Source organism: Lineus longissimus, chromosome 2 (genome assembly GCF_910592395.1).
Source record: "Lineus longissimus chromosome 2, tnLinLong1.2, whole genome shotgun sequence".
NCBI classification, from domain to species: Eukaryota; Metazoa; Nemertea; class Pilidiophora; order Heteronemertea; family Lineidae; genus Lineus; species Lineus longissimus.
This window is the reverse complement of record NC_088309.1, coordinates 11,081,756-11,108,566: the sequence shown is the minus strand read 5'-3', so window position 1 is coordinate 11,108,566 and position 26,811 is coordinate 11,081,756. Positions and strand designations below refer to the sequence as shown.

The 26,811-nt window shown below is 41.4% G+C and overlaps 2 protein-coding genes across 10 annotated transcripts in view; one reads left to right on the top strand and one right to left on the bottom strand.

Annotated features, from left to right (window-relative positions):
* Positions 1-14,599, bottom strand: part of LOC135482618 (phospholipid-transporting ATPase ID-like) — a 58,254-nt gene extending 43,655 nt beyond the window's left edge. For 5 of the 8 annotated variants that reach the window (XM_064762816.1, XM_064762815.1, XM_064762817.1 and 2 more), the window contains exons 1-4: positions 14,496-14,599; positions 13,225-13,262; positions 6,654-6,718; positions 5,345-5,460 (exon numbers count right to left, since the gene is read on the bottom strand). In XM_064762816.1, the coding sequence (XP_064618886.1) occupies positions 5,345-5,460; positions 6,654-6,679 (142 nt within the window). In that variant the 5' untranslated portion in view covers positions 6,680-6,718; positions 13,225-13,262; positions 14,496-14,599. Of the gene's footprint in view, positions 1-5,344; positions 5,461-6,653; positions 6,719-10,075; positions 10,119-13,224; positions 13,263-14,495 lie in introns of those variants that run through there. The other 3 variants (XM_064762826.1, XM_064762819.1, XM_064762827.1) reach the window with 3 other exon arrangements.
* A 1,794-nt stretch (positions 14,600-16,393) lies between these two features.
* On the top strand, positions 16,394-26,811 carry LOC135483662 (sodium-dependent proline transporter-like). 2 transcript variants are annotated; one of them, XM_064764661.1, is made up of 14 exons: positions 16,394-16,582; positions 19,665-19,812; positions 20,166-20,297; positions 20,578-20,881; positions 21,312-21,453; positions 21,814-21,960; positions 22,190-22,293; positions 22,599-22,723; positions 22,886-22,998; positions 23,292-23,441; positions 23,715-23,814; positions 24,135-24,235; positions 24,456-24,617; positions 24,818-26,811. In XM_064764661.1, exons 1-14 carry the CDS (start codon positions 16,556-16,558, stop codon positions 24,998-25,000), a joined length of 1,938 nt encoding a protein of 645 aa, XP_064620731.1. In that variant the 5' UTR covers positions 16,394-16,555; the 3' UTR covers positions 25,001-26,811. The 2 variants fall into 2 exon arrangements, with proteins under 2 accessions (XP_064620731.1, XP_064620732.1); XM_064764662.1 differs by lacking the exon at positions 16,394-16,582 and adding an exon at positions 18,628-18,726.

Sequence of the window (26,811 nt, the reverse complement as noted above, 5' to 3'; positions counted from 1 at the left end):
AATGATCATTGAAGATCAAACTATTCTGTTTACCAGATATGCCAGAGGAAGTACCACTGTCTCCTGTCTAATGTCATCCCATAAACAGGCAAAACTTTCCCATACTGCGATAAGTTGTTCCACAGTGAAACCTCCCATAGTGGACAGCTCTCTATAGAGGACACCCTCTCTATTAAGGACACTAGTTTTGGTCCCAAAGTGGATGTTTCCATTCAATTCGACCTCTCTAATCAGGACACCTCTCTATTAGGGACAACACTTGTCAATACCGAGGGTGTCCTTTATAGAGAGGTTCTACTGTACAGTGAAACCTCCCTAAGTGGACAACTCTCTATAGAGGACACCCTCTCCATTAAGGACACTAGTTTTGGTCCCAAAGTGGATGTTTCCATTCAATTTGAACTCTCTAATCAGGACACCTCTCTATTAGGGACAACACTTGTCAATACCGAGGGTGTCCTTTATAGAGAGATTCTACTGTAATACCGATAAGGGACAACAATGAACAAATCCAACTGCAGTCGAAGCTTGCCCCTTGACTCGTGACATTGAGCAAAAGAAAGCATCTTTGCACCCAGGTTGTACAGATAAGACTGATTGCCTCTGGTGGGCTCTAGCTGACTCGAAGGGAATCACATGTGTCAATGTAAAGGAGAGGCATACAGAACACAGTGGAGAAAAGATGGCAGAAGAAAACCAAATCCTGATCAAACAGGATTCAGGCTAAGTTTACAACAGATAGATACTGTAAAGCCGTGAAATTTTTCGTCAGCGTTTTATTCTTACAAATGCACCATCAAAACATCATGAGTGCAACATTTTAACTGTAATGCATTTAACCATCACATTACAGCAGGAAACACGATATTTAGTACACATGAACAACCCATTTGAAATACATGTAGCAAATTTACCAACTTTTAGCTTCACGAAAAGTACCTTGGTCCTGTAACTTATTACCAAAGCACTAAGTTCACATTTCACTCAATTTGCTTGAGGCATCCCACACTTCAGAAAAACGGAATAATAAGAATACAAAGGTAGACATGCGAGCCCACAGAACTATATGGTACTGTTAAAAGAGTGCTTTCCTGTGTGATGGCTGTTGTTTACGCCTACGCAATGCTCATATATACCACCAGGCTCCGAGTCTCATTCTTAATCACCTCGTTGATTCCTCACAACTCCAGGTACTTTTATGACTATGGCAGGCGAACAAATATCACTAACTGAACTCATATGTTGGCTGTGGGAGAGATTATGTTTGTTTAAAGAGCCTTGGTAAACATAAGATGGAGAGAGAAAGGAATGAATGCAAGCTCCAGAACTTTAGCTATTGGTGAGTGCCTGCACTTAGACAGCTTTGGGAAAAGATGGCTGAAGTTTGCACAAACAGGGGAAGACCTTATTATTGGCCCATGAATCTCTCCTAAAAAATGCTGGCAGTTCTACAACATATTAGCCTCTTCCACCCAAAGGAACGGACCTACCACACAACCCTGCCATTAAAGATTATCTGACGACGTTTTTCACCATCTGTGGTACTTATCTGGGTTTTAACACTCATGAAATAGACAACCCACATAAGGGCAGACAAAGGTAGACGAAACTCCTCTCTTTCAGTCAACTCTCTGGACGAGTCCACCATCACAACAACAAGATCATTATCAGCTCGAACGATTATTTCTCCACCAACCAATATTGGTGGATTTACGTACTAAGCCCAAAATCACAGTAGCCAAGACCATATAAACAACCTCGACAAATTGCACAGTTTCAGCGTTGACGGTTGGGATATCCATTTCATGTAACCCGCATCAACATCATCAGCCCACTGGCCTCTGGCATTGACTTTGAACTAAATCAAGCGTGTAACCTCTGCCACTGTACCCCAGGCAGTCGTTGGTAATCGATGGCACTGAGGGAATTGTAGACGCTCGTGGAATAAGAGCGTGGCAAGTCATGTCGCAGGATTGAGTATGACAGAAGCTCGGGAATAGGTTGGACACAAAGTAAAGTGAACAAGAGGGGTTTCGCTAAGCTCTGATATAAATGGCAAAAATCAATCCTGCCAGCATGCTCCTGCATATTTGGAACAATCAATGTCCACAGTTAATGCAAATATGCTAACTGTATAGGCAGATGCATTTTAACATAATTTGTATTCCATGTATGATTGATCCCTATCTACAACAAGCATTTTGGTTCCAGGAGGCTTTCTGGTCATGTCATATCATTTCTCTCACTTGGAAAACCCTATGCCTATGATCGAATCCTGTGTTAGCTTGGGTTACCCCAATTCCAAGACAACGTAAATTCATCGAGGGGGATCACTTAGCAGGTCGCGCGTCCCCGTAATTGCTTTCAAAGTAATCTAACCATGAGTACATGATCCTTATTTTGATGAGTTTAGAGGTACGGTGTTCTGATGTAAGGTGTTCAGATATACGGCGGTCACCAGTGTTCCAATATCGTGAAACTGAAACACTGTGTCAGTGGTCTAATTATAGCAATTCCAACATATTTTTCAGAAAATCATCTACAACAACGAAAGGGTTTTATAAAAGACCTAATAAGATTGTTTTTTGTATTCGGCTTTCTAACCTACACTTGTATGTGAAATGCATCAAAAGAAAATCAAATCGAAGCAAGTGGAAGTTGCTGAACTGAATTTAACTGTGTGGATAATTATTGTCAACTCGTCACCTGTTTCCCTGGTCCCATACTCTGATGAATATCATAATTGCTGAAATGAAAACATAACTTTAAAGCACTTGTAGAAAGTGCCCAGGAATTTCATTCAAAAAGCCACCACTAAATGTATAAACATGTATATAACAGCGACACTTTTTTTCAAAGGGCAGCACTTTCCTTGTAACGCATTGAGTTTCAGGCAAGTGGGTTCCTAGCTCACACATACAGCGATGTGGATCATTCCATCTAAAAGGTTTCACATACATGCATTTTCGATACTGGCCAGTTTGACCATTAGGGGGCAGATAAATCAGTGAGATGAACTGGAGGCATCAGCAATTTGCTAGGCTATCAGCTGAAACTGTGAATAGACATCACCAAACACTTAGTGCTGAATCTATATAAAATGCTGAAACAAATAACAGCACATTTGTTGGCATCCACCAATCATGCCAAATACCTTTGGGCCAAATCTTGGAGGTGATAGTCCTCCATGTTGTGGCTGTCCTGGCTGACCGGAGGGAACTATCCTGAGCAACAAGCCTAACTGAAAAGGGCAAAGAATTGATAATACTTGATGAAGAAAGTTATACCACTTTGTGTGATTGTTTCATGTAAGTGTGTGGAGAATCTGATTAAACTACGATTAGCATACTGACTAATGATGATCACCAACTTTATGTTATATCGACTAATGCCAATAATGTATCTAATTTAACAGATATTTCATGGCTGCCGCTAGAAGCTGATATAGCAAATACGTAAAGTAGAATGGGGTAATTGTAGCCCCGGTTTAATTGTAGCCCCTGCCTATGATATTGATTGATATCCCCATGCATCAAACAATGCAGGGCTACAAATAAACCGGGGCTTGCAATAACCCCATTCTACCCTTCACAGAAGAATAACTTCATAAATTCATCTTAGAACACCAAGAAACTTGAGGCTGAATGCAAAAGGCATGCACTGTGAACCACAGAGTTCAGAGAAAGCAATGGCAAGCAGAGCACAAACCATTTTGAAACCATAACTTTTATTGAAATTCCACCACATTTGTGACCCGCTCTACCAAAACTAGGCGCTTGTCGCATCTGAACTTGACAGGTTGATACGGACTTGTTGTTCATTTCCCTATTGTAGACCTTTTGTGAAATGTGACCAAATCAGTTTGTAATAGATTTCACAAAAGGTCTACAATAGGGAAATGAACAACAAGTCCGTATCAACCTGTCGAGTTCAGATGCGACAAGCGCCTAGTTTTGGTAGAGCGAGTCACATTTGACAAATGCGATGATTTAGCGCTTAAGTGAAATGCATAAATCGTACATAAGTCTGGCTGTATCAATTAATAAATGACACATGCAGTATCCAGGAGAAAATCATGCCCAGGGGTGATGTCAAACATAGAAGCCTGTAGGCGGACATCTGAAATCATGTTGGGAAAGCACAACGGCAAAACGCAAACAAAGTCTAGTGACATAACATCAATGTTTCATGTTTTCATCTGCCAAATGTATCATCAACAATAATTGCATTGATTTCCTATGAGATTTGATTGTAGTGATAAATGTCATCGAACATCCAATCGTAAATAGGCGGAATTATCAGGCTGTATTGAGCAGACCTCATGAGTTAGCCAGCTAAAGGTTGACCATATTTCAAGCTAGAACCAACTGCAATGTAATTGTCAATTGCACCCTCTACATGTATCTTTTGTGTCTGCATATATCTATGGTTTGGGATTCTCTGATTTGACAAGAATAGTTACTGAGAGGTGACCCCTTACATGCTTGGAATAATAAAGCAGGTTCACAAATGTCATGCTTGTCCATTTTAAAACTTGGGACTAATCCTTGGGACTAATCTTGACAAATCTTTGAGAATCAACTGACAAGAAATACAGAATTTGTAGAAGAAGCGATGATGTAAAAATCAATGAAAGTCCTGCGGGGGGGAATCTCGCTATGTACAAACTGATTTTGTTAGTGAGTGCTTCCCGATAGCAATTATTGGGGAGTCGTATTCCATGAAAAGGGCGTGTGGAATATGATTGGAAGCCACATGAACGGCTTGATATCAAAATGGAAATGATATGTGTGACAAATTTCCTCATGATATCTAGCGACAAAGGTAGGTGATCTGATTTCAGGACCTGCTGTCCAAAAAGGATTATGCTTGCTGAAAACCTAGATTTGAGCCAAACTTTTCAGCCATTTTTTAAATACTTATTTAGCCAAACTTTTCACAACTTAGGGCAACTAAAAAGGCTGATACTGTGATAGAAGGGGCCAAATTAACGAAGAAACATAATTACAGGACTAGAGTCCAGATGTCAGTGCTTGTAGACCTTTCCTTACAATACGTGCAAAAAATCAAAATACACAATGTTGCCCATGCAGAACGATATCCAGATCAAATAATGCGGTGCTCAATATACAGTGAGAATACATCACAACCAGCAATGAATGCGAATGGCCAACATGTTTTTTGCCTCAGTTTATAAACATGTATTATGCAAAGAAAAGCAATTGATGATTTGAATGCCCAGTAACAGCATGCATGAAGCAGTATTTCATGCCTTTAAACCTTTAAAAAGCTGTGCTATATGAAATACAGCCAAAGATATGCTAATCAACACCATAAACGTTACCAGTTTTGCCGCGTTTAAAATCGAACAATTCCTTTGACTTTTTCAGACTGGAGACTTTCTTCAATTCGACGTCTCCTAGTTGAGGCTGCATACTGTCCATCGGGTGTAATCGATATCTGGTTATAATATCAAAATGGCAAGGGCGACTATGTTAACTGGACAGAGAATTGAGGGAATAAATTACAAGAATATACTTTAGTCTGGGCAGAACACCAACAATAAAAAGACAGTTGCGGAAAGCACAGAATCAGAAAGCACAGTGCCAGGTTGCTGATCTGAAGGTATTCACTGTAGTAATAGACAACAAACAGCGTATCCTTTCGGTAAAGAGGGATGGGGGCATAATCATTGTTAAAACACACAACTGAAAGAATGATCCGCTTTGTCCTTAAAATGCTTCAGCGGGCTTCAATTGGCCAATCAATCTGGTTGGCAATTGGAAGTTGATAGTGCGCCACATCGGAGCCAAATTGCCTGGTTCATTGAAATGGATGTGGCTTACTGATGTGAAGGACTTAGGGCCAAGTTTAGCCACCCAATTACCAATACATTTTGGACGTCTCGTTCAAATCTTATCGACAAACTGCCACAGGGATGATAGAGTGATACTGGTGATAGAATTAACCCATGACTGTACCAGGGGGATAAGCATTTTAGATTTAACAACATTTACGTCAATGTCGAGCAACAGAACAATTTTAAAACTGATCAATGGTCAATATAAGTATCCAATTACGAAACTAACAACCGGGTGGAGCTATCAAGGAATAGCATTCCGCGAAGATGACGTCACTGCAGCTGCTGCCCTCTATTTCCCCATCGCTGAATTACAGGCAATGTCGGACAAAATGCGGTTTCGTAATGGATTCAGGCTTTCTAACTTGGGCAGTTAGATTCAATCTGGCACATGTCCGAGTGTTGGAAATACTACATAATTGTTCTGAATATTTCTCTCTCTGACTCCATGGTATCATTCATGCTAAAAACAATGCAGGGTCAAAGATAATTTACTTTGGAATAAGCTCAAATGCGTAGAAATAAGTGTCGATGTCCGCCTGTCACGTGACTAAAACGTCATCAATATCTTATGCAAATGATCTTGTGAGCTATAAATAGTAACTTCGCGGCATGCTATTCAATGATATCCTTTAACTCCAGGTTCAGATATCTAGGGGCAATTTGCATGATAGTCAGCCATGAAAAGAAAGTGTAGTGCATCAAGTCACAAATCAGTGTCAAGAATCTGAAATGACTGAAAGTGAAAGAGACCAAAAATTCTGGTGTAATTATCTCCACACTCTCTACTTACCTTCGGTTCTTTCTCTTTTCCAACATGGCTTCATTTTGTCATTCAACAGTCTCGATCATGGCAATCTGAAAGAACAGAGTAAGGTAATAATTCAGGGCCACCCTGTGGAAGAGTGCCAAAAGATTGAAACAGAACATTTAGATGAAATTGAATACTAAAAGTGAGAAAGAATTGGGGCGCTGGGAGTGGAAAGGAAATAATTTGTCAGACCAGGCGATCTATGATAGCTTCCTTAAAGTCCCAAATCGAATTTAGGCAGCATTGGGCGCTCACAGCTTTATGTGGAAACACTGGATGGTCCATTTTATCAAACCAAGTCTCAGGAGGCGAGTCTTCCGCACTGTTTTTTTACAGCGTACATTTAGTATCAAATTATCCACTACCACCTCACCATTAAGCGGTAAACAACCGATAAAGCACTATAAAACAACCAACCAGCGTACCAACCACTTGAAACCGAATTATCGCCTTAACAGACTGCAATTACGTGGTTGGTAACGCTATCCATTCAAATAATGCAATTTGAAATATAAGGGCTGGAAGTAACTGAGTAGTGCATTCAAAAGAATTGGCTCCAAATTGCATTTAGGCTGACAAACACCAGGTTTGATTTCCCAGAAGTGGCTACGCTAACAGTATTTTAACATGCACTCCTTTCACAGAGAAGATTGCTGTCAGCATGTCTCAAATGGCCTGTGATTCTGAAACTTAGACTTGGCCCCTAGTTATGGTAGGATATCGGATGCACTCATCACGGAAGGGGGTGGATTAGAAACTTGCCAATGGCACCCTCATGACAACATGTTTTCTTGCAATATACAGTCTAGTCTGGGATTGCTTCATTTATTCATGCACACAGTAATATTTTTTCCTTCTTTTTCTACTTTTATTAACATCATGGCGTAATTTACTGTTATTACTAAATTTTTTGGCACTTATTAATGCAACTTTACTTTGGGAAACACAAGCTACTTTTTATCTTGCTGACAAATGTAACCCATTATAACAAATCAGGTAGTAAATCAAGTGACGTCAGACAGTCTTGATTGTCAATCCAGTGGCATAATCCCTCTGTCATGTCAGTCATTGACAGTTGCACTATGCTTACAAATATCGCTATGAAAATGTCAATGAAACTAAGGCATAAACACTATCTCATTTCATCTAACTGCAATTCTATGAGAGATCCATATATAGCCTTATAAGGATGAAATTACAGACAAATAATGACAATATTATTATGAAGGGGTGATCAAAGAAAACCCCTTCTAATTCATCAGTGCTTTGTAATGTAAACAACCCCCAAACATCTCGAAATGACTGTCTAACAATCCCAATATCTCGCCATAGACATATTGAGACCCTCTCTATTAAGGACAGTGCATTTGGTCCCAAAGTGGTTGTTTCCATTGAAATGAATCTCTGTAATCAGGACACCTCTCTGTTAAGGACAGCACTTGTCAGTCCCAAGGGTGTCCTTAATAGAGAGGTTCTACTGTACTTGCAGAGTCCAAGTTTGAGGGTGATGAAAGATAGCCAGACTTCACGTGTATTTCAAAGTCATCCCATCACAAATGATCGGGGCTGCTGGACATTGGGGGTGATAAAACTGTTATTATATACAGTAGAACCTCTCTAATAAGGACGACACCCTCGGGACTGACAAGTGCTGTCCTTAATAGAGAGGTGTCCCCCCATTGGAGAGGTCAAATTGAATGGAAACAACCAATCTGGGACCAAAACCAGTGTTCTTAGGAGAGAGATTGTCCTTAATAGAGAGGTTTCCACTAAGGGAGGTTCCACTGTATTAGGACCATGCACCCACTATCTTTAACAAAACACGTTGAAATGTTGAAATCATCTTATCTAATTTTCCTCATACATCGTAGCCAACAGTCAATCATTCGATTTGTTATTCGATCAAAAATACATGAAGATTAGACAAGCAAAAAATATATTTGGCCAGCAAAGACTTTGTCAACCAATAAGTGTGTTAAGCATATTTGTACTGGAGAAGGACACACAATCATTTGACATACTAGTTTTTGTTGATGTTCCCTATTGACAAGTGTGAATACAAAAAAATGTACAGTCATGCAATTTTGCCATGAATAATGTGTACGAACAAGCATATATTAATATATATATATACAGTGGAACCTCCCTTAGCGTACACCTCTCTATTAAGGACACTAGTTTTGGTCCCAAATCGGTAGTTTCTATTCAATTTGATCTCTCAGATCAGGACACCTCTCTATTAAGGACAGCACTTGCCAGTCCCGAAGGTGTCCTTAAAAGAGAGGTTCTACTGAATATAAGAAATATTCAACCCATGCCATGGCATGGGGTCTATACATTTGATAACCAAAACTGATATCAATATTTTTTCAGCAGACAAGGCAGTGCACTTATGACCTCTTATCCATGGCAACAATCATCGGAAAGTGGACTTTCAGATAATGCAGATAATGCAAAATATGTCAACGATGACACGATTCGACAAGCAGAGCAAAAACTGACATCCCGAGAAGCAAGACCCCCAGGTGGAGCAAAATAAGCTCATTTCAGTGGGCATGTAATACCCAGCAGTTGGTAATGAGTGGGAGAAATTGAATTGTCAATTCCATCACGCTGGAACTGTTGCCACTCGCTACAACAGGAACCTAACGTTCGCGTGGCACTTTAGGGAGCTCATCAAAATTATTTCAGACCAAAAAAGCGAGCACTCTTCATCTCTCCTTGGACCCCTCCTCCCTCTGAAATGATGAAGAAGGCCATCTTCTGGCAATAACATCTCCTGGTCAGATTTTTTGAGTTGATGCCAAAATATAAGACCAAGAGAGAGGACACATGGTTTCATCTCCCCTGTCTCCCAAAACAAACAGTGTTCTTATTTTGCATCATTACAATTCTAACATGGCCCCTTAATACTGGACGCTGAAGCAACAGGGTTGTTTGATTCCAGGTTCCTTCATTGCATTGATTGGACAATATGGCCTGATTCTGAACGCCGAACATTTACCCACCAACAAGTTGAGATAAATTGCCAATTAGGCGCTTGTTACAGCGGTTGGTCCAACGGGAATAGCCCTTGCAAGTCAACATAATGATCAGAATACCTGAGAGTTCATGTATGCCTGGAGGTTGTTCACCTTCACTTGACTCGGTCATACTAGACTTGGCATGGGGCGAGATCGGGGAGGTCCATGCCTCGCACCTTGAAGTTGAAGCAGATCTTACCATACATAATTTTCATAACACCTACCAGAATCAGTAAAACCATCCCAGGCCAGCCCCAGCCTACATGGCATATTCCCTCACCTAAACTAACAAGAATTTTAAACAATTCGAATCATTCAATATCAAATTTACTCAATAACGCCAACATTATGATAATTGATTGAACCATAAAGGTCACCTACCGTTAGTATCCGATTAGAACCCAAGGACATGCCTTCCCGTCAGTCGCATCGGCTCGAATACGCCGGTTGGCGATAAATGACTGGATCAATGAACCTATTCAACAGTGCTGCCTAGCTGGCCAATGGCGGCATACACAAACACAGCCTCTCTTAATGAACACCGCTGTAAGCAGGACGCCCTTGCTAATCAGGACACTGATTGTTGCTCAAATTGTTCATTTTCGCCCACTGACCTCAATAATCAGGACACCTCTCTATAAAAGACAGCAATCCTCAGCCCAAAGGTTTTATAATCTAAATAAGTTTGTTTCTTATGTTGTTCTTTTGACTAAGGTTTGACTAAATATTCAGAAACATTCTTTATAGATCGGTGAAACAAAAGTATTGTGATAGTCATCTACTCCTTTCCCAATATATGCAATATCTACTCGACATCTAGGCCACTGGATAGTTCCCTGTCAGTCCCTTTCACACTTTTGTCGATATTAATATGGAGGCCTAAATCTATCATCAGGACTCTCTTTGTAAAACCTAATTATTGGAGGTCATCTCAATTAACGTTTGATGTACAGTGGAACCTCCCTTAACGGACACCTCTCTATTAAGGACACTAGTTTTGGTCCCAAAGTGGTGGTTTCCATTCAACTTGACCTCTCTTATCAGGACACCTCTCTATTAAGGACAGCACTTGTCAGTACCGACGGTGTCCTTAATAGAGAGGTTCTACTGTACTTGACTATGAAACTACAAAAAGCTGAATGAGACGACCCAAAAAAAATTATCAAACTGGCCCACAAACCAGAGCAATAGGCTGGTTTTTTAAATGGCCACTTGCCTACTTGGGTTATTTCTATGTAGTGGATGTAGGTTCACTATCAGACATTTTATAGGCACGGCCCTACAAGTAAATGACAGGCCCTGTTCGATGGGATCATGTGTGGCAGAGGGAACAGGGTCCTCCCCTTTCTTATCCAATTTCAAGTGAATCCCCAGCCCAGATCTCTTATCGTAGAATCAGAATTAAAGGAACAACTACTTCAACCAGGAAATGCTGCATTGCATTAGGGCATTGGCTTCCAATAGGTGACGCTGATTTTCACCAGGGTCGTCAACACACAAGACATAATTGATGTCATGTCTCTGTCATGACAATGCAATACCCAAGTGATAGTGAGCACCTACAGGGGTGGCTATAGTTTAGCTGGTACCAGCAGTGGCAGACTGACACCGATTTGTGTAATAAGCATCACAGACCAGACATCAATTGGTGTGTTCACACTGGATGCGAATTGAAACCGAATTCCGTAGAGCGCTCTCCGGAATACGAATTGATTAACCCAGTTTCAGAACGGTCGCGTCACACTGGCCCGAATACCTATTCAAATTGGTTTAAAACGCGCCACACTCAATGCATACTAACGACGCGCCATCTATTATTATTATTATTATTATTTATTAACCTCCCATATGGGAGAATAAAATTTACGAGTACAAAACATATAAGTATATAATATCACAGTATCACACAGTCATTATTAACAAGTTAAAATCGCGTAAGGTGCTTGACCATTTCCATCTCCCGGCCATGCCTATTGCCAAAGTTCGGGTCAAAGAGGAGTGTCCTCAGCGAGTCAACACCACCGTCGCTATTAGCGGAGAATCCCGGCCTCGCCCTCGAAAACGAGGCCAAAACCGGGGAAAACCCCGCCGCGACGATGTTGCTGACCAGCGTACCTTTGACCAACGAACCGGCGGCAACATACCTTGCCAGGAAATGGAAATGCAAGTCACGTGCAAGGGAGTTGATTTTTCCCTATTCTATGGCATAACGAAAAACGATTTGAGTTCATGAGATCATTTAAATACATCAGTTAACTAGTTCGGAGCACTAGTTCCCGCGGTCAAAGGTCACTTTCCATGCGCCGGGCGCATGCGCAGTGCGATCGAAAACCTTAATTCGTATCAAGCGCGTCACACTTGAAATCTCAATACGGTTTCGTTGATTCGGATTAGCTGATTCGCATTCAATTCGGTTTAAGAACCGTGTTGGTTAAAGCGGATTGAGATCGGTATGAACCGAATTGAGTGCGACGCCCCAATACGTATCAACGTTTTAATTCGAATTCAATTCGTGTTAAAACCCCAGTGTGACCACGGCAAATGATTTATAGAAACACCAGTCATGACAAAGGCAAAAAAACTTGAGGAAAAACAATTGAAATCAATCACGGGGGTTTATAGACGTCAACATACTCTTCATCCATCATTCGTTTTGCAGTTTAAGGGGAATTTAACAGGACCATACATCTGAAACATCAATCACTTATCCAATAGGGCAAAACCACATCAAATCTTTGCGAACCTTGCAGACGCTAGGGAGGTTAAGATCAGCTCCTACTCCCACTCCCACTCCGACTCCCGACTCCAACTCGAGTCGGGAGTCGTGACGCGATGACGCGGTTAAGAAATTCCGAACCCGACTCGTCAGCCGGGTAGTCAGTTCCGCTCCGTAACGATAGTTGTCGTAACCAACCAACTTGATGCACTTGTCTACATAACCATTACAAAGAGTAAAAACCCATTTTATGATAATAATTTATTAAGAAATATTGATTTTTTCAAGTCGGAGGAGTTGGAGAATACTTACGAATCAGGCAGGTCCCAGTCGTTTTCACGAGCGAGTAAACAACATAACGCGGTGAAACCCCGTTTTTATTGATGACGTAGCTCACAAAAAGGGAATCACCCGCAGTGGGAGTGGGAGTAGGAGCTGATCTTAACCTTCCTATTCCTCCAAAACACAGCCATGACGGCGTCTAGGAAGTGAGTTCACACTGAAGTGATGATACTCCAGAACAACAAAACAATTACCGCAGTTGAATTGAAATGATCGTGTTCAGCAGCTTCACCATGAAAACATCTCATCCATCACAAAAGCTATTTCCCAAGGATTTGGTAGTAGATTAGGGCAATCGTAGCCAGGTCATGACTTCTCTTGATCGATGTAGAAGGTTGTCACGATAGGGTATTATACAGGGTCAGACTGAAGGAACTCATTCATCCAGAGGCCAGCTTACAGTAGACTGTGAAATGTTGTTTGCAAAGCTTCTTGAAAGTGAACAGTTGCTGATGAAATAAATAGTACTTACCTGCAACGGCAGAGTGAAATCAAACCACAATGGTGAACCTGCAGATAACAGAGAACTTCCATTAAAATTACAGCTATTGTTTTAAAAAACAGCACACACTACGCAAAGCCTTTGCACACAGTGGTGAGCAGTTGCATACAGATACTGGGGAACAATCCCTTCTTACATGTAGAGTGTTCCTTAGACCCATCACCTCTGCTGTAGTTTGACGACAATGTCTGAAGCATTATTTCTTCTACAAAACCTTTAAAGAATTTTTTTGATGAATAGATTGAATTCAAAAACCACCATGAAAGTAGTTTATTTAAGCACAAGGTTTTTGGGTCTTTTTAAATAATCACTACATTCCAAGTCACAATTGACATCCCTTCTGCTTCGCATCAGTGACACTGAACGACCGACTTTGTCGTGCCAGTGATGCGCTTATTGCTGTTTTATGAAGGTTACATATATATTACGTGCGACTATCACGTGACCTTCAGTGGCGCACCCCTGACTCGATTAAGACGTCCATTGTGATTTGGACTGTATGGAAGAGCACAAGTGTCGGCCTCTTCAGCACCACAATCCTCATTCAGGAGCCCAGAGCTATAAAAAATAGCCTTTGTGTGTGGCCCGGTAGCGCGTAGTGGCCCGGTGGTTAGGCCGGACGACTTTGGAGGTTTTTTTTAGGCAAAGGCCCAATTCTGGGCCATAACGCCAAAATGATGATGATGATGATGATGAATACAACAATACACTAATTTCATCATAACACTCAACTTTATCGCCAAGCTCACATTCAGGCAGAAGCTAAATGAAATGTACAGCACTTGGTATGAACGCCATCATACCAACCACTGTTACATTTCATTGCATGTATGGTCCATCTCCATGGGCATCTGGATCTGGATCTGGATTCTTGCTAGTCAAAATCACTCAAATCATCAAAGTATGAAAGTTAGTCAGGGGCGGACCCAGGATTTATGAGAAAGGGGGGATCCTCTCCATATCATTCTTTCTTCATGCAATTGTGAATAAGCCTGAAATCAACTGATCAATAAAACTAGCTGATAAAACTAAGTCATGAACTGAGAAAAGCAAACCAATGAAGTACGGGTAGATGTAGATGTAATGTCTAGGCTAAGTGCATGTATGTAGGCCTAGTATCATAAGTATGTAGTGTACACGTAGTACTGTAATATTCTCAATTTTTGGACATTTATCGCTAAATTTCATGGTTTTATGAGTGAAACAGCAGATAGTGAAATAACATGCTGATGTTAACTTACAAAGTATCACAAACAGCAGCAAGGACAGTGACAGAAGACTTGGTTGAACAATAAATCACTATTTTCATAGGAAAACTCGAACGTCAATTGTGGAAGTATCCGCCATCTTGGCATCATAGCTCTGGCAACCTTGACGCCAGTGAATCAATTACTGTATGTAATTCCTGTGCATTGTCATCGGTGTCCGCCAGTATTTCACCTGGAAACGAGAACAAGGGTGTTTCCCCTTTAAATTACCTTTTAATTACTTCCTTGGCCACCGGGCGGTGTAGAAGTAAAAATATCCCCCTGAAAAATTGCCCGGCCCTATTTCTGATGGATTTAGTATAATGTCCTATCAAGGACGTTTCGTTTTGCCTGGCCCATAAAAAATCTAGTGTAAGATAATGATACCATAGCCGAATCGATTCAACAGACAACTCTTTTTGTGATATCTAGCCCTTCGATCTCAACCATTGTATGTTCAGCCTCTGATTCGCCGTTGCTCAGATCCCTTGACTTAAGTTTTCATATTCTTTCTATCCATCCTTTTCTCCGATCAAACCCACTAGCTTCCCAATGAGTTTTTTTTTATATACTATGATAGAATTATTTTTTAAGCCTACTACGTACTGGCCTTAATCCAGGGCACCTCTATTGGTCAACTAATTCTGATTTGCCTCGTCAATTCTTCTCGACTGCAGTGCTATTCTCAAAAATAAAACATAATTTAAGTCAAATGCCGGAAATTCGGACCACAATCATAGAGGGCCATGTGACGGCACCGAGCCGAGTTTACAGTGGTGAGTAATCGGACCTATATTGAACAAGACGGGTATACTGTAAAACCATTGCGAGGGCCATACCTGCCTTGCATCACGACCTCCATCTGGCGGATTACTATAACGCACCGGTCTAATGCAGAAAACCCCACTACAGTATCCATTAATATTAAAGTCAACGGCAAGGACTAGTGAGGTTTCGCAACCACCCGTTTAGGCCCTACGACGACGTTTATCTATTGTGTGAGTTTACCTGAACAATAGATAAACGTCGTCGAAGGGCCTAACCGGGCGGTTGCGAAACCTCTACTACCTATCGGGTATCGACGGATTTAGTCTCATGTGGCATACTGAACTTCCAGCGGTGTTGCCTCCGTTAACTTCGCCCATACGCGCGCTGTCTGTAAAGATTAGTAATGTTAATACACGATTGAGGGCCAAGATGGCCATGTGGTCACTTTGACAAAAACGATGGACAAGAGGAAGGGAAGCTGTATGGAAAAGGAGGAAGCCTTGGCGGTCCCGGCCAGTTATCACTGAGAAAGAAACATCTAAATGGGGAAGGCTGTTATGCAGGAGAATATTTTCTCTCAGAAAAACTCGTGTACATGTATATATATATTACCTAATCCAGACTAATGACGGACAAAGAGGAACGGATTATCCTGAGACAATTACGATGCAAAATGCATGATTGTTGTCTTTTTTCGGTCGTCTTTGTCAATTGTAAATTCATTGCAGGTCGTGACTTGCGATGCAGGGGCCTGACTTTGTTTGCCACTTTGGTCTTTGGGCCTGATGGAAGATGCTGTACAACCCTCACCCCCTTCCCCGGGATAACATGACGCTAAAGACTTCCTCAGGTCTGATCAAAGTCCGCATCTCATGACATCTCTGGTGGACGACCCATGACGCAAGACGATCTTGCACTGGCATACACACAACACAAACACTGCGACAGTGTAGACAAATACATGTACTCTTTAAAAAGTATTGTGACCACATACATTATGGCTCATTGAATCTCAACCACGTCCTCTATGCGGTCCCTATATTACCTATGCGTACATGTATGTGTATATACGAGGGTAATGCCCAGATAGGCCTTACATGTATATACATTGTATGCACTTTGTACTTGTATAGGGCCCTGCTCAAAGTCAATGTTGTGACACTCCAATGATCAGTCTGATCTCCTTGTGGTCTACCCCTCTCTGATATTGCCTCGGACGTACTACCGGATGGTACAGTTGTCCTCAGTTGGGACCTCACCTCATTGCTGAAGACGAAGACGACATCATGCCGAAGTGGGTGTCCGTAAGTCGGGTAAGTTCCTTCTTCGTTTATCTTCCGATCCCCTTTTTGGAGGATTATCATGGCATTAATCATGGTGCAAGCCATTCTGAAGCTCAGACCAACACTCAACACTATTGTGTGCGAGGGGAGGAGGATATGACTGACCCTGGAATTTCGAGGATGGGTGCAAGCTGATCTCAGTAGCTCGGTCTACCATCGCCAGCGTCTTGAAAAGCTTTCTTCGAATCTTGGGCGTTGGGCGGCCATGCATGCACTTACGATTTCCAGCCTCGCTGCAAGTTTCTCCCCGATACTAACTATAGGTACTATCTAAAGCACTTGACTTAGAATTATTGTTACAGTGCCGTAGAGATACGAGTGACCATTCTTTCAAGGTAAAGTGAGGATGGTCCATCATGATATGTTCCCATTCACATTAAATTTCGAGTATTTCTACTCGTTACAATGTATATACACATTTACATGGGCTCTAGGAAAATTCGTCCCCAGAAAATTCGTCCCCGGAAAACTCGTCCCCGGAAAATTCGTCCCCTAGGAAAATTCGTCCCCGGAAAATTCGTCCCCGAGGAAAATTCGTCCCTGGATAATTCGTCCCCGAGGATAATTCGTCCCTGGAGAATTCGTCCCCGAGGATAATTCGTCCCTGGAAAATTCGTCCCCGAGGAAAATTTCGTCCCCGGAAAATGTGTCCCCTAGGATAATTCGTCCCTGGGAAATTTGTCCTCGAAGATAATTCGTCCCCGGAAAATCAAACAACAATTGAAAGTTTCTGACATTACTTTCTAGTAATAACTACTACTTACTACTTTCGACTTTTCTCATTCATTATATCTCTCTTTACTACCCTACTAGCTAGTTACCTACTCCACTCTTTTCATAGTAGGTAGAGGTAGGCAGGGGAAATTTTTTTTTTTTTTCAAATAAGTATTTTTACTTGTCAAAATGAAAGAAAAGCTCAAAATTCTTCAATAAAATATTTCGCCTGCCTACTTCTACCTACTATAAAAATAGTGGGGTAGGTAACTAGCTGTATGGTAGTAAAGAGAGGTGTTACACTGAATGAGAAAAATCGAATGTAGTAGTTATTACTACAGTCCATTCGACAAGACTTAGAAAGTAAAGTCAGAAACTTTCAACTTTGTAAAATATTCTATATATATTCTATATATTTCCTGTAACCCCCAACTTTCAACTTTGTAAAATATTCTGGGGACGAATTATCCTCGGGGACGAACTTTCCAGGGACGAATTATCCTCGGGGACGAATTATCCTCGGGGACGAATTTTCCGGGGACGAATTTTCCTTGGGGACGAATTATCCGGGGACGAATTTGCGGGGACGAATTTTCCGGGGACGAATTATCCGGGGACGAATTTTCCTGTAACCATTTACATGGTAGGCTATATCACGCACGAGTTGTTGATACAAGCTTGTTCAGCCTGGACATGTATTAAATGTTGACAACAACATTCCAATAACCTTCTTTTATTTGTCACAGCTGCACACAAAGTCTTTTGAAGATGACAATCCAAGTCATTTGGTTTGAATAGTTTTAGAAATGGGGATATATCGGGCATGTCGGGTAGACCAAGAAAGTTTTATCATGTTAATACATGCAGGTGCAACTGAACATGCACTCTAAAGTTCCTTCCGTCTAACTTCTTGATTAAGTAGACAAATTAACCTCACAACACACGAATCAAGAAGAGCAAGGAGAGGACACTGGACCATTGGACAGAGTCGATGAGAGGGAGCGAGATAGAGAGCGAGAGAGAGAGACATGCAGATCAAATTGCCGCTCTGATAACAATTATCAAAGACTACTCAATACTCGGGCCACATAGTTTTGACTAGTTGCATTATAGGTTTCCGCCCTATCATCTTCCTTGCACTACGATATCAATTCCATTTCGCCGTGGAGGCCTATACTGTTCCAATAGCTACATTTACCATGTAAACGACGAAGTTCTATACGAGATCAATACAGCGAAATCTAGGCATTTGTTGTAAAATCCGGGTCCTTTATCACCTCATCAGCTGTCCTCAACAACTGCCAGTATAATATAACAGCATAAAGTAGATTTTCAAGTGCCTTCATTGATGGGACATGTATGCTATATATGAAAATGCACGGTTAAAGGACGAATTGTAGGTAAGGTACGTTGCCCCGGCCCATTTTCCGCATATCTTCATCATATTACAAGTTTAAAATTGACGTTGGATTTGAGGATTTTAGAACGTTTAAGGTAGTAGAGTCCAATGTATTATTTTTCGCTCACTAGCACAATGTCCCATTGCATTAGGCAACGGACGGCAGAGTCTCCTCCTGCAGTTAGATTCAGAAGACAACGATCGCATACTGTACGGGCTGAGTTCGCTATGTACATGTAGTTTGATTCAGAAGACAACGATCGCATACTGTACGGCAGAGTTCGCTATGCAGTTAGATTCAGCTGGCAACGATACTGTACGGCCGAGTTCCCTCCTGCAGTTAGATGCAGAATACAACGGCATCGCATACTGTACGACCGAGTTCACTGTGCAGTTGGATTCAGAAGACGACGATCGCATACTGTACGGCCGAGTTCGCTGTGCAGTTGGATTCAGAAGACAACGATCGCATATATACTGTGTCGCCGAGTTCGCTATGCAGTTGGATTCAGAAGATAACGGTCGTATGATGTACGGTCGAGTTCGCCATGCAGTTTGATTCAGAAGACAACGATCGCATACTGTACGGCCGAGTTCGCTATGCAGTTGGATTCAGAAGACAACGGTCGTATGATGTACGGCCGAGTTCGCCATGCAGTTTGATTCAGAAGACAACGGTCGTATGATGTACGGCCGAGTTCGCCATGCAGTTTGATTCAGAAGACAACGATCGCATTCTGTACGGCCGAGTTCGCTATGCAGTTTGATTCAGAAGATAACGGTCGTATGATATACGGCCGAGTTCGCTATGCAGTTAGATTCAGCAGGCTGTCTCACAATGTCCGGCAGAGTTAACTTTGCAACAGGCAACGGCCTCGCATTGTACGAAAAAGTTAGGTATGCATCTAATCATATTAATTGTATTCTCTTGCTTTGCAGACGTACCGCTGGATGGAGTCTGAGCTTGTTCCCTGTAGGCGGGGGCACTGGTGGCCACGATGTGACTTCCTATTCGCTGCACTATCATTGACCTTCAATGTCAGCTTTCTCAGCCACATGCCATGGCTCATGCTACAGTATGGAGGAGGTAAGTGGTTTGACAAGGGACAAGACAAAGATAAGTGGTTTAATCAAGTTCAAGGATACATAATATGTATGCCTACATATATTTCAGTAAACAGGTCCAGTCAAGAAAAAACTGCCTTTCGTTTCAGCCTAAGCACTGTATTCTCATGCATACTCTTCAAGATGAGCTTTGAGGTCAACCTGGATTTTGCCTCCAAGATCGCTGCCAAAATAAAAAGTCGCCTCCAAATAACCCGAAGTTATTGAAATCTAATAAGTTCGTTCGGTTCGTTCGGTTCGTTATATGTCGCTGCGCAAATATACTTCTGGAGAAAGCTAACAGTCCGTTATGAAGAAACTGTCCTTCCATTCTAGGTCTCTATTTGATTGCCTTTGCGCTGGTCCTCGTCTTCGTAGCCTACCCTCTCATGAATATGGAAATAAGCCTGGGACAATTCGGATCGGGTGGAATGATATCAGTTTGGAATCTCTGTCCATTATTTAAAGGTAAGTTAAGATTACTGACAAGTATAGGCACAATAAAAGTGACTTTTGCCAAGTCAGTTGAAAATGGGAGCTAAACTATGTAATTCTCAGCTACCTTGCCCAAGTTTTTAAAAAAATCAGGAAATGGGAACTGACAAAAAAAGGGAGTGATAGAAGCTTTGATCCACAAAAAAAATAAGTGACCAAGGGGCTTTTTTATAGCCGATTGTGATAACTCGTTTGTTATCAGCTTCTTACATTTCGCCCAAAGATACCATCACATTTACATGTACTTTTTCAGGTATAGGTTATGGCATGGCCCTCATGAGTGTCATGTCGTCGATCCCCTACAGTTACATGTCAAGCTGGCCCTTGCACTACATAGCCTCTACTGTCCTTACCCCTGACGTGCTGCCCTGGACCACGTGCGCCAACGACTGGAACACTCAAAACTGTGCCGAACTTAAATTCATGGTGCAGGACGAACAACAAACAAGCACGGCATCACCACTGTCAGTGTCACCAACGGCGATGTCATATGGAGGAAATGTGAATCCATCTTTTTCTGGTCATATGCAAATGGAACCAGCGGAAGAGTATTATAAGTAAGATACAAGGCCTTTTAGGCCGTAAAATTGATATAAGCTTCGAATTCTTCCTGAAGGCAGGGTCACTCTGCTGAAGGTGAACAAAGTTAAAGATTGAAGCCATTCAACACAACAAATCACATTAAAGAACACTGAGAGGAAGAACTGCTGTGTGGTGCAGTCAAGGCTGGGGGTGGTAGGCCCGATGCCTATATGTATTGATACTCCCGATGTATACTGTCATGATGAGTTGGTTAGACATACATGTATATACATATAGTTCGCTGTCTTTTCATAATTTCTAGGGAACATAAGTTTGCACACATATACACTTAATGCTGATTGATACTTCAAGTACGTAATGTAGTATTTAAATTACTAACAAGCACAAGTAAATGAATAATTTTAGATGATAAACTAATTCAAATGAGAAATTCTTTGATTTCAGGTATCGATTCTTGGCTCAGATAGGCAATGGCACGAGTATAAGTAACGTTGGTGAGATTCAATGGGAAATCCTTTTATCACTGGCCACGTTCTGGGTGCTCATGTACTTCATGTTGATAGTTGGACATTACTCACTTGGAAAGGTAGGTCATCCAAGGCCAGTCATTCCGACCAACAAAATACCCTTTCTGGAGAAAGTCTTCTTGACACTTTTGTGATTGTGGATGTTATCTTATAGCTACTGTAGAAAAGATGAGATTCTGTTTACCGGTATGTAAGTTCTTTTAAAATGTGTTGTTCGGCGATGAGGCACTGGTGAATAAAGAACACAATTTCTACTTAAAGTGAATGCAGATGTCAGTATCGAAGAACGTATGGAGAAGTGGCTTGGTCAAGGGTGCGTACATGAATGGCTTAGTCAGGGGTGCATTGACTCGGTGATGAACTATATCACAAATGTACAAATGCCTTCAATAATCATGAAAACTGTTGATCTATTTCAGGCGTCCTATTTCACGACGCTCGTACCTTTAGGGATAGTGATAGCGTTCTTGGTAAAGGTGATTCCGCTGCCGGGAGCCGTTGACGGTCTACTCTACGTTTTGAAAATCACGCCCAATGATGTTCTTCGGGAGGAGTTCATAATAACGGTAAGTAGTCTTTGTTGCTGTGACATGCTACTGTCGCTCGCCCAGGTCCTGATAGAGCTTTCGCACGAGATGCCACATAATTTGGTTAAAGTTGCTTTTAACCATCCGTGTCCGATCAGTAAAGTCTATTCAGAAAGGATGACAACATAATCATGTCCTAATGCGTACTATACTTTATTGGAAATCATTGACGGCCGACACCAAGCACTTAATATACTCTCTCTTTCAGATGACAGCACTGTCTCATATCAGTCTCATCAACACATTTATGCTCGGCTATGGTTGTTTCACCACGCTTGGAAGCTACAGTCGGCTGCAATACAACTATCACAGGTCCGTAGTGCACAATTTTCACCTTAACAGAGGACCACCCTCCTTTCTTGACCGCCTCACGCATCTCGAACTAGTTAGGAAGAGCACAGAAAGTCAGAATGCCCGGCGATGCCGAGTTAGCACTTGCTTTCATCCGCTATGCTGCTGATGGCGGTTATAAAAATTAAATGCCATATTATGTACAATGTATTTGGACTGTTGCAACTGACGCAATAGTGACAAGATTAACGCCAAAGGAAGTACCTCTCTTATAGAAATTTACATGTACCATAATTCTAATCATTCCAAACCTATCGTTCTTGCAGAGATTCCATCTTGGTGATAATCTTCACATTCCTGTTCTGCGTGCTGTGTGTTGCAATGACGGCCATGTATATTGGGCACTACTGCCACCTCCTTAATATAAGCATCGGCGAAGCAATGAAGCCAGGTAAGACTGAATCCCCAGCCAATTCAGCAGCTTTTTACGTTCAGCCTCATGAAAAAGGGTACATAAGATGAAGTTTTGGTTTATAGTCTGTGCCAACTACATCTACGCTATAACATGCTTCCAACGAACCAATAGCTCAATCTACTGTCTCTATAATTGCAGGTCAGAAGTTTCTGTTCATCATCATGCCTTCCCTGCTCAGTTCGTTCGAGTCACCGAGACTCTGGCTCTGCCTTTACTTTGCCTTGGTCTTCTTCCTCATGTTCGGAACGCAGGTAAGTCTCCCCTTGATGGAGGCAGATTGAATTGGGATATATATTTAAAATCCAAGTTTTCGCTGTGTTGATCTCAGAGAAAGATGGAAAAAAATGCGCACCGTATATTGTAGACGAACATTCAAAGTGATAATGGGTTGGATTGGACCGGCTTCTGCCATCGTTTTCGACACAGGGTGTCTCAATCGTTTTGTAACATGGATACATAGTGTGTGCATAGGTCTTAAAAAACTAAAAACTGGTCAAGGTATTTGCCAGTGATCCAGCTGACATGATGTTGATTTTGCTTGCAGATGGTTGTCACTGAAAGCATCGTGACAGCACTTGCAGATGAATTCTTTCCAGTGAGGCTCACGAAGGGAAAGAGGATGCTGTTCAAATCCCTCCTGACTCTTGCCTTCTGTCTTCTCATGCTCCTGATTGGAATACCTCTATCAACGCAGGTACTGTAATTTCACCCTAAAGAATCAGTATTTTGAGGTCCGAGTTCAGATTACTAGTATATATGCGGTCTTCCATCGACCATCAGTCAGGGAAAAACACCACTCCCGTGTCACAGATGCGCAAACATTTCCAATTTAAACTTGTGCAATCGAATATGAGGATCTTGGAGAACATGAACGATCCGATGATTATCTATTGCCTATTGTAAGTGAAAAACCTATTGACGTCTTTTTCGACGTAGTTTGATATGTGTTCTTATAATGCTATTTCAGGGCGGTTTTGACATTGCTATGCTGTTGGATATGAATGTGGCCACCTATTCGCCGTACGTCCTCATCCTATTTGCTTGTTTAGTTCTCATTTGGATCTATGGTAAGTCATATTTGGCCACAAAACCAAATGTGTTGTTGTTGATGGCATCGGCCAATTGTCTCATCCTCTGGGGCAACTTCGCAAGTTGAGATCGGTTCATGGATTACAATGTACCTATTGAATAGTGTGTCAAGCCAGCCAAACCCATTCAATCAGGCTACTATGTCCATCAGCTGTGCAGTCCTCGTGTAGAAGTTTTATATGCTGCAAACATTTTTAAAAGATTTTATTGAAGCAATATATGTAACTCATAATGAAGTATGCAGTTATTTTCGACATTTCTTTAAATGTTTATTTACTGATTGTTTTCAACTTTGTAGGCATTGTGCAGTACTCTCGTGATGTGAAGATGATGTTAGGTTACAAGCCAGATTATCTCATCCTGGGGTGTATCATTGGTGTGGTGCCCCTCGCACTATTAGTAAGTAGTCGTGTACTTTATCATGTCCCTTAGCCTCTTCAGTCGTGATATAATGAAAGGAAGAAAACCTAGGCAATCAATTAGCCTCACGACGTCGATAAACTCGAACCTTCCAGATGCTTTTCTGCCATGCAGAAAATGCTCCAGACCAGATCGACGCATTTCTTAAATTTTAAAACGTGATAAGCTTGAATTAAATTCACTTGATTCTTCCTTTCAGGGATGCCTCGCATTTACGATCTTCAATAAGTTTCATTATCGAAGCGGTGTAAATGACCCGGCATGGTATACGCTAGTGACGTGGGTCATCGCCACTCTGCCGCTGGTTCTAGTTCCGATCCTGATGATAATACGTTTGTTCCAGGCCGCAATTTGCCCGCAGGTAAGACGAAGTCGATTGTTTTTCGAAGGACTGAAACTGGGTGCGCTTGTCATTTTCAGGTAACAGCCAATCGAATACAATTATGCGAAAAACATTCACCTTTGATGCTTCCGCTCAAGTTGTAAAATTTGTTGGACACGTTCATGTGCACTTCATGTATATATGTCTGCTATTCAATCTCAGTATTTTCCCTTCTACAGCGGTGTGGCACCTCTAAGAACTTTTGCTCCCGGACCGTCTCCCCAACCATTCGGTGGAAGAGGCAGTATCAACAAGATGTATCGCAGAGACAGACCATTATCCAGAGACACACAGCGTCACCTGCAGGTCGGGATGATATGCCACCACCACTCTATGTTGAACTGAAGGAAACCATTGCATAATGTGATAAAAAGACCGAAAAAAAACATTCGGGAAAAACCAGGCCGCAGCTATGAAAGCACAGATGGCACACCGCAATGCATAGACTTGATTAAGACATTTTGTTGAGTTTGAACGACTAGAAAAAATGTATAATGAATGTATAATGAAAACAATCAGTTAAATTTTAGGAATTTTAAGTGGTGTAAAACTTTTTACTTTTATAATATGTATTGTTTAGGTTGAACATGGTAAAAAAAGCATTTTCGATAGATGTACATGTATATGTCGCTGGTTGGCGTCATTACCAGCCTGGAATTGCTCAGTACTTTTTAAATATTTCTTATTCTTGAAGCTCAAGTAAATTACTTGTTCCTAGTTCTTTCAAAAGCTACGTCAGTACATTTGTAAAGTAAGGGCTAAATGCAGTTTTTAATGGCTAAAAAGGCAACCCGTCCGATGATCGTGGGCTTCAACTTGACGACGTCATTGCCAAGGCACCTTTTAGTTCTACTTCGTGTGGGCAGAGGGCGAATGATGTTCTTCTCGCACACATACATCACATGTACATGTATATCGACGTTTTTTTACAGTACATTTTCGCGAACGGCTTGTAAATAATACAATGTAAATATTATGAGGAAATAATCAACAAATCTACCTTTTTCTTTTTGTCCGAGGAGATCGAATAGCATATATACAGCTATAGATGGAAAGCTTTGAAAATTCTAAAAATGTATTTGAAACCGTTAAACCGTGCTGAACGATCAACTCTAGTAAAACTGCGCAACGGAACTTCCCCTATCATCCTAGAACTTGGGCGATACCGCGGAACCCCGGTAGAGCAAAGGACGTGTCCTAAATGCAATAATGGGAAGGTAGAAGATGAAATGCACTTCCTCTGCCATTGCCCCGCCTATCTTACACAGCGGATGAAAATGTACCAATTGATATCAACCACATTTAAAGACTTTGAAGAACTTGCCGATAATGAGAAGATAACAATAATGTTGAGCAACTCAAACGTATCAAAGTATGTGGCCAACTATGGCATCAATGCGCTGGCAATTAGAAACTGTATATAGAAGAATGTATAAAGTGAACTCTCGGTCCGATCATATAGCACTATGTAGATAACGTGTCTTGTAAGCCTAGATAAGGCTGGCTGTAATTAACAGATGACACTATAATAAACAAATATACTATACTATAGGTCTATTCCTGGTATATTTGTATGTTCAAACTAGAACAGATCACCAATAACCACATTTTTATCTCAATATTCGTCACAAAAGTTGAATTACTCATTGAAAAGGATTAAGTAAATAAAACATAGTTTTATAAAGTCGACGAAATATTTGCGGAATGCGGCGAATGAATATGGCATTGCGTAATCACATATGAGGCATTCTCCCAGGAGCTTTGGGTTTGTGGGTTTTTGACTGAAGGACTACGATTCAACAACCTCTTGATAAGGATCTGTCACGTCTGCCGTCTCCATAGCTTTTTGCGAACGACGACTTGGTGTCTAGTCCGACAATTGAACATTTCTGACCAATGGTGTTGCCATGTATAAGCGTAGCGAAAGTGTCTACATAGAATTGATACTCCGACTGATATGGCGGTGTGGATGCCGTGTTGTGATCGCTTTGGGTGGTACCTCAGCTAGACCCTTCGCTATCACCAATTATTTACTATTTGATTGTGTGGCGCTATTGTTTTGTGCAATTTCCATAAAAACAGTTCTGTCATGTCATAATATTTATATGATATTGTACCAAAATACAGTACGATTTCGAGTTTCTTTGTGAGCCGATAGAAAGTTCACGGTAGC

Coding starts and splice junctions, on each gene's coding strand:
- LOC135483662 (XM_064764661.1), top strand. CDS start 16,556: ATGCCGAAGTGGGTGTCCGTAAGTCGG. Junction 21,961..22,189: donor GGGAGGAGTTCATAATAACG/GTAAGTAGTCTT, acceptor TCTCTCTTTCAG/ATGACAGCACTGTCTCATAT. Junction 24,236..24,455: donor TGGTGCCCCTCGCACTATTA/GTAAGTAGTCGT, acceptor TCTTCCTTTCAG/GGATGCCTCGCATTTACGAT.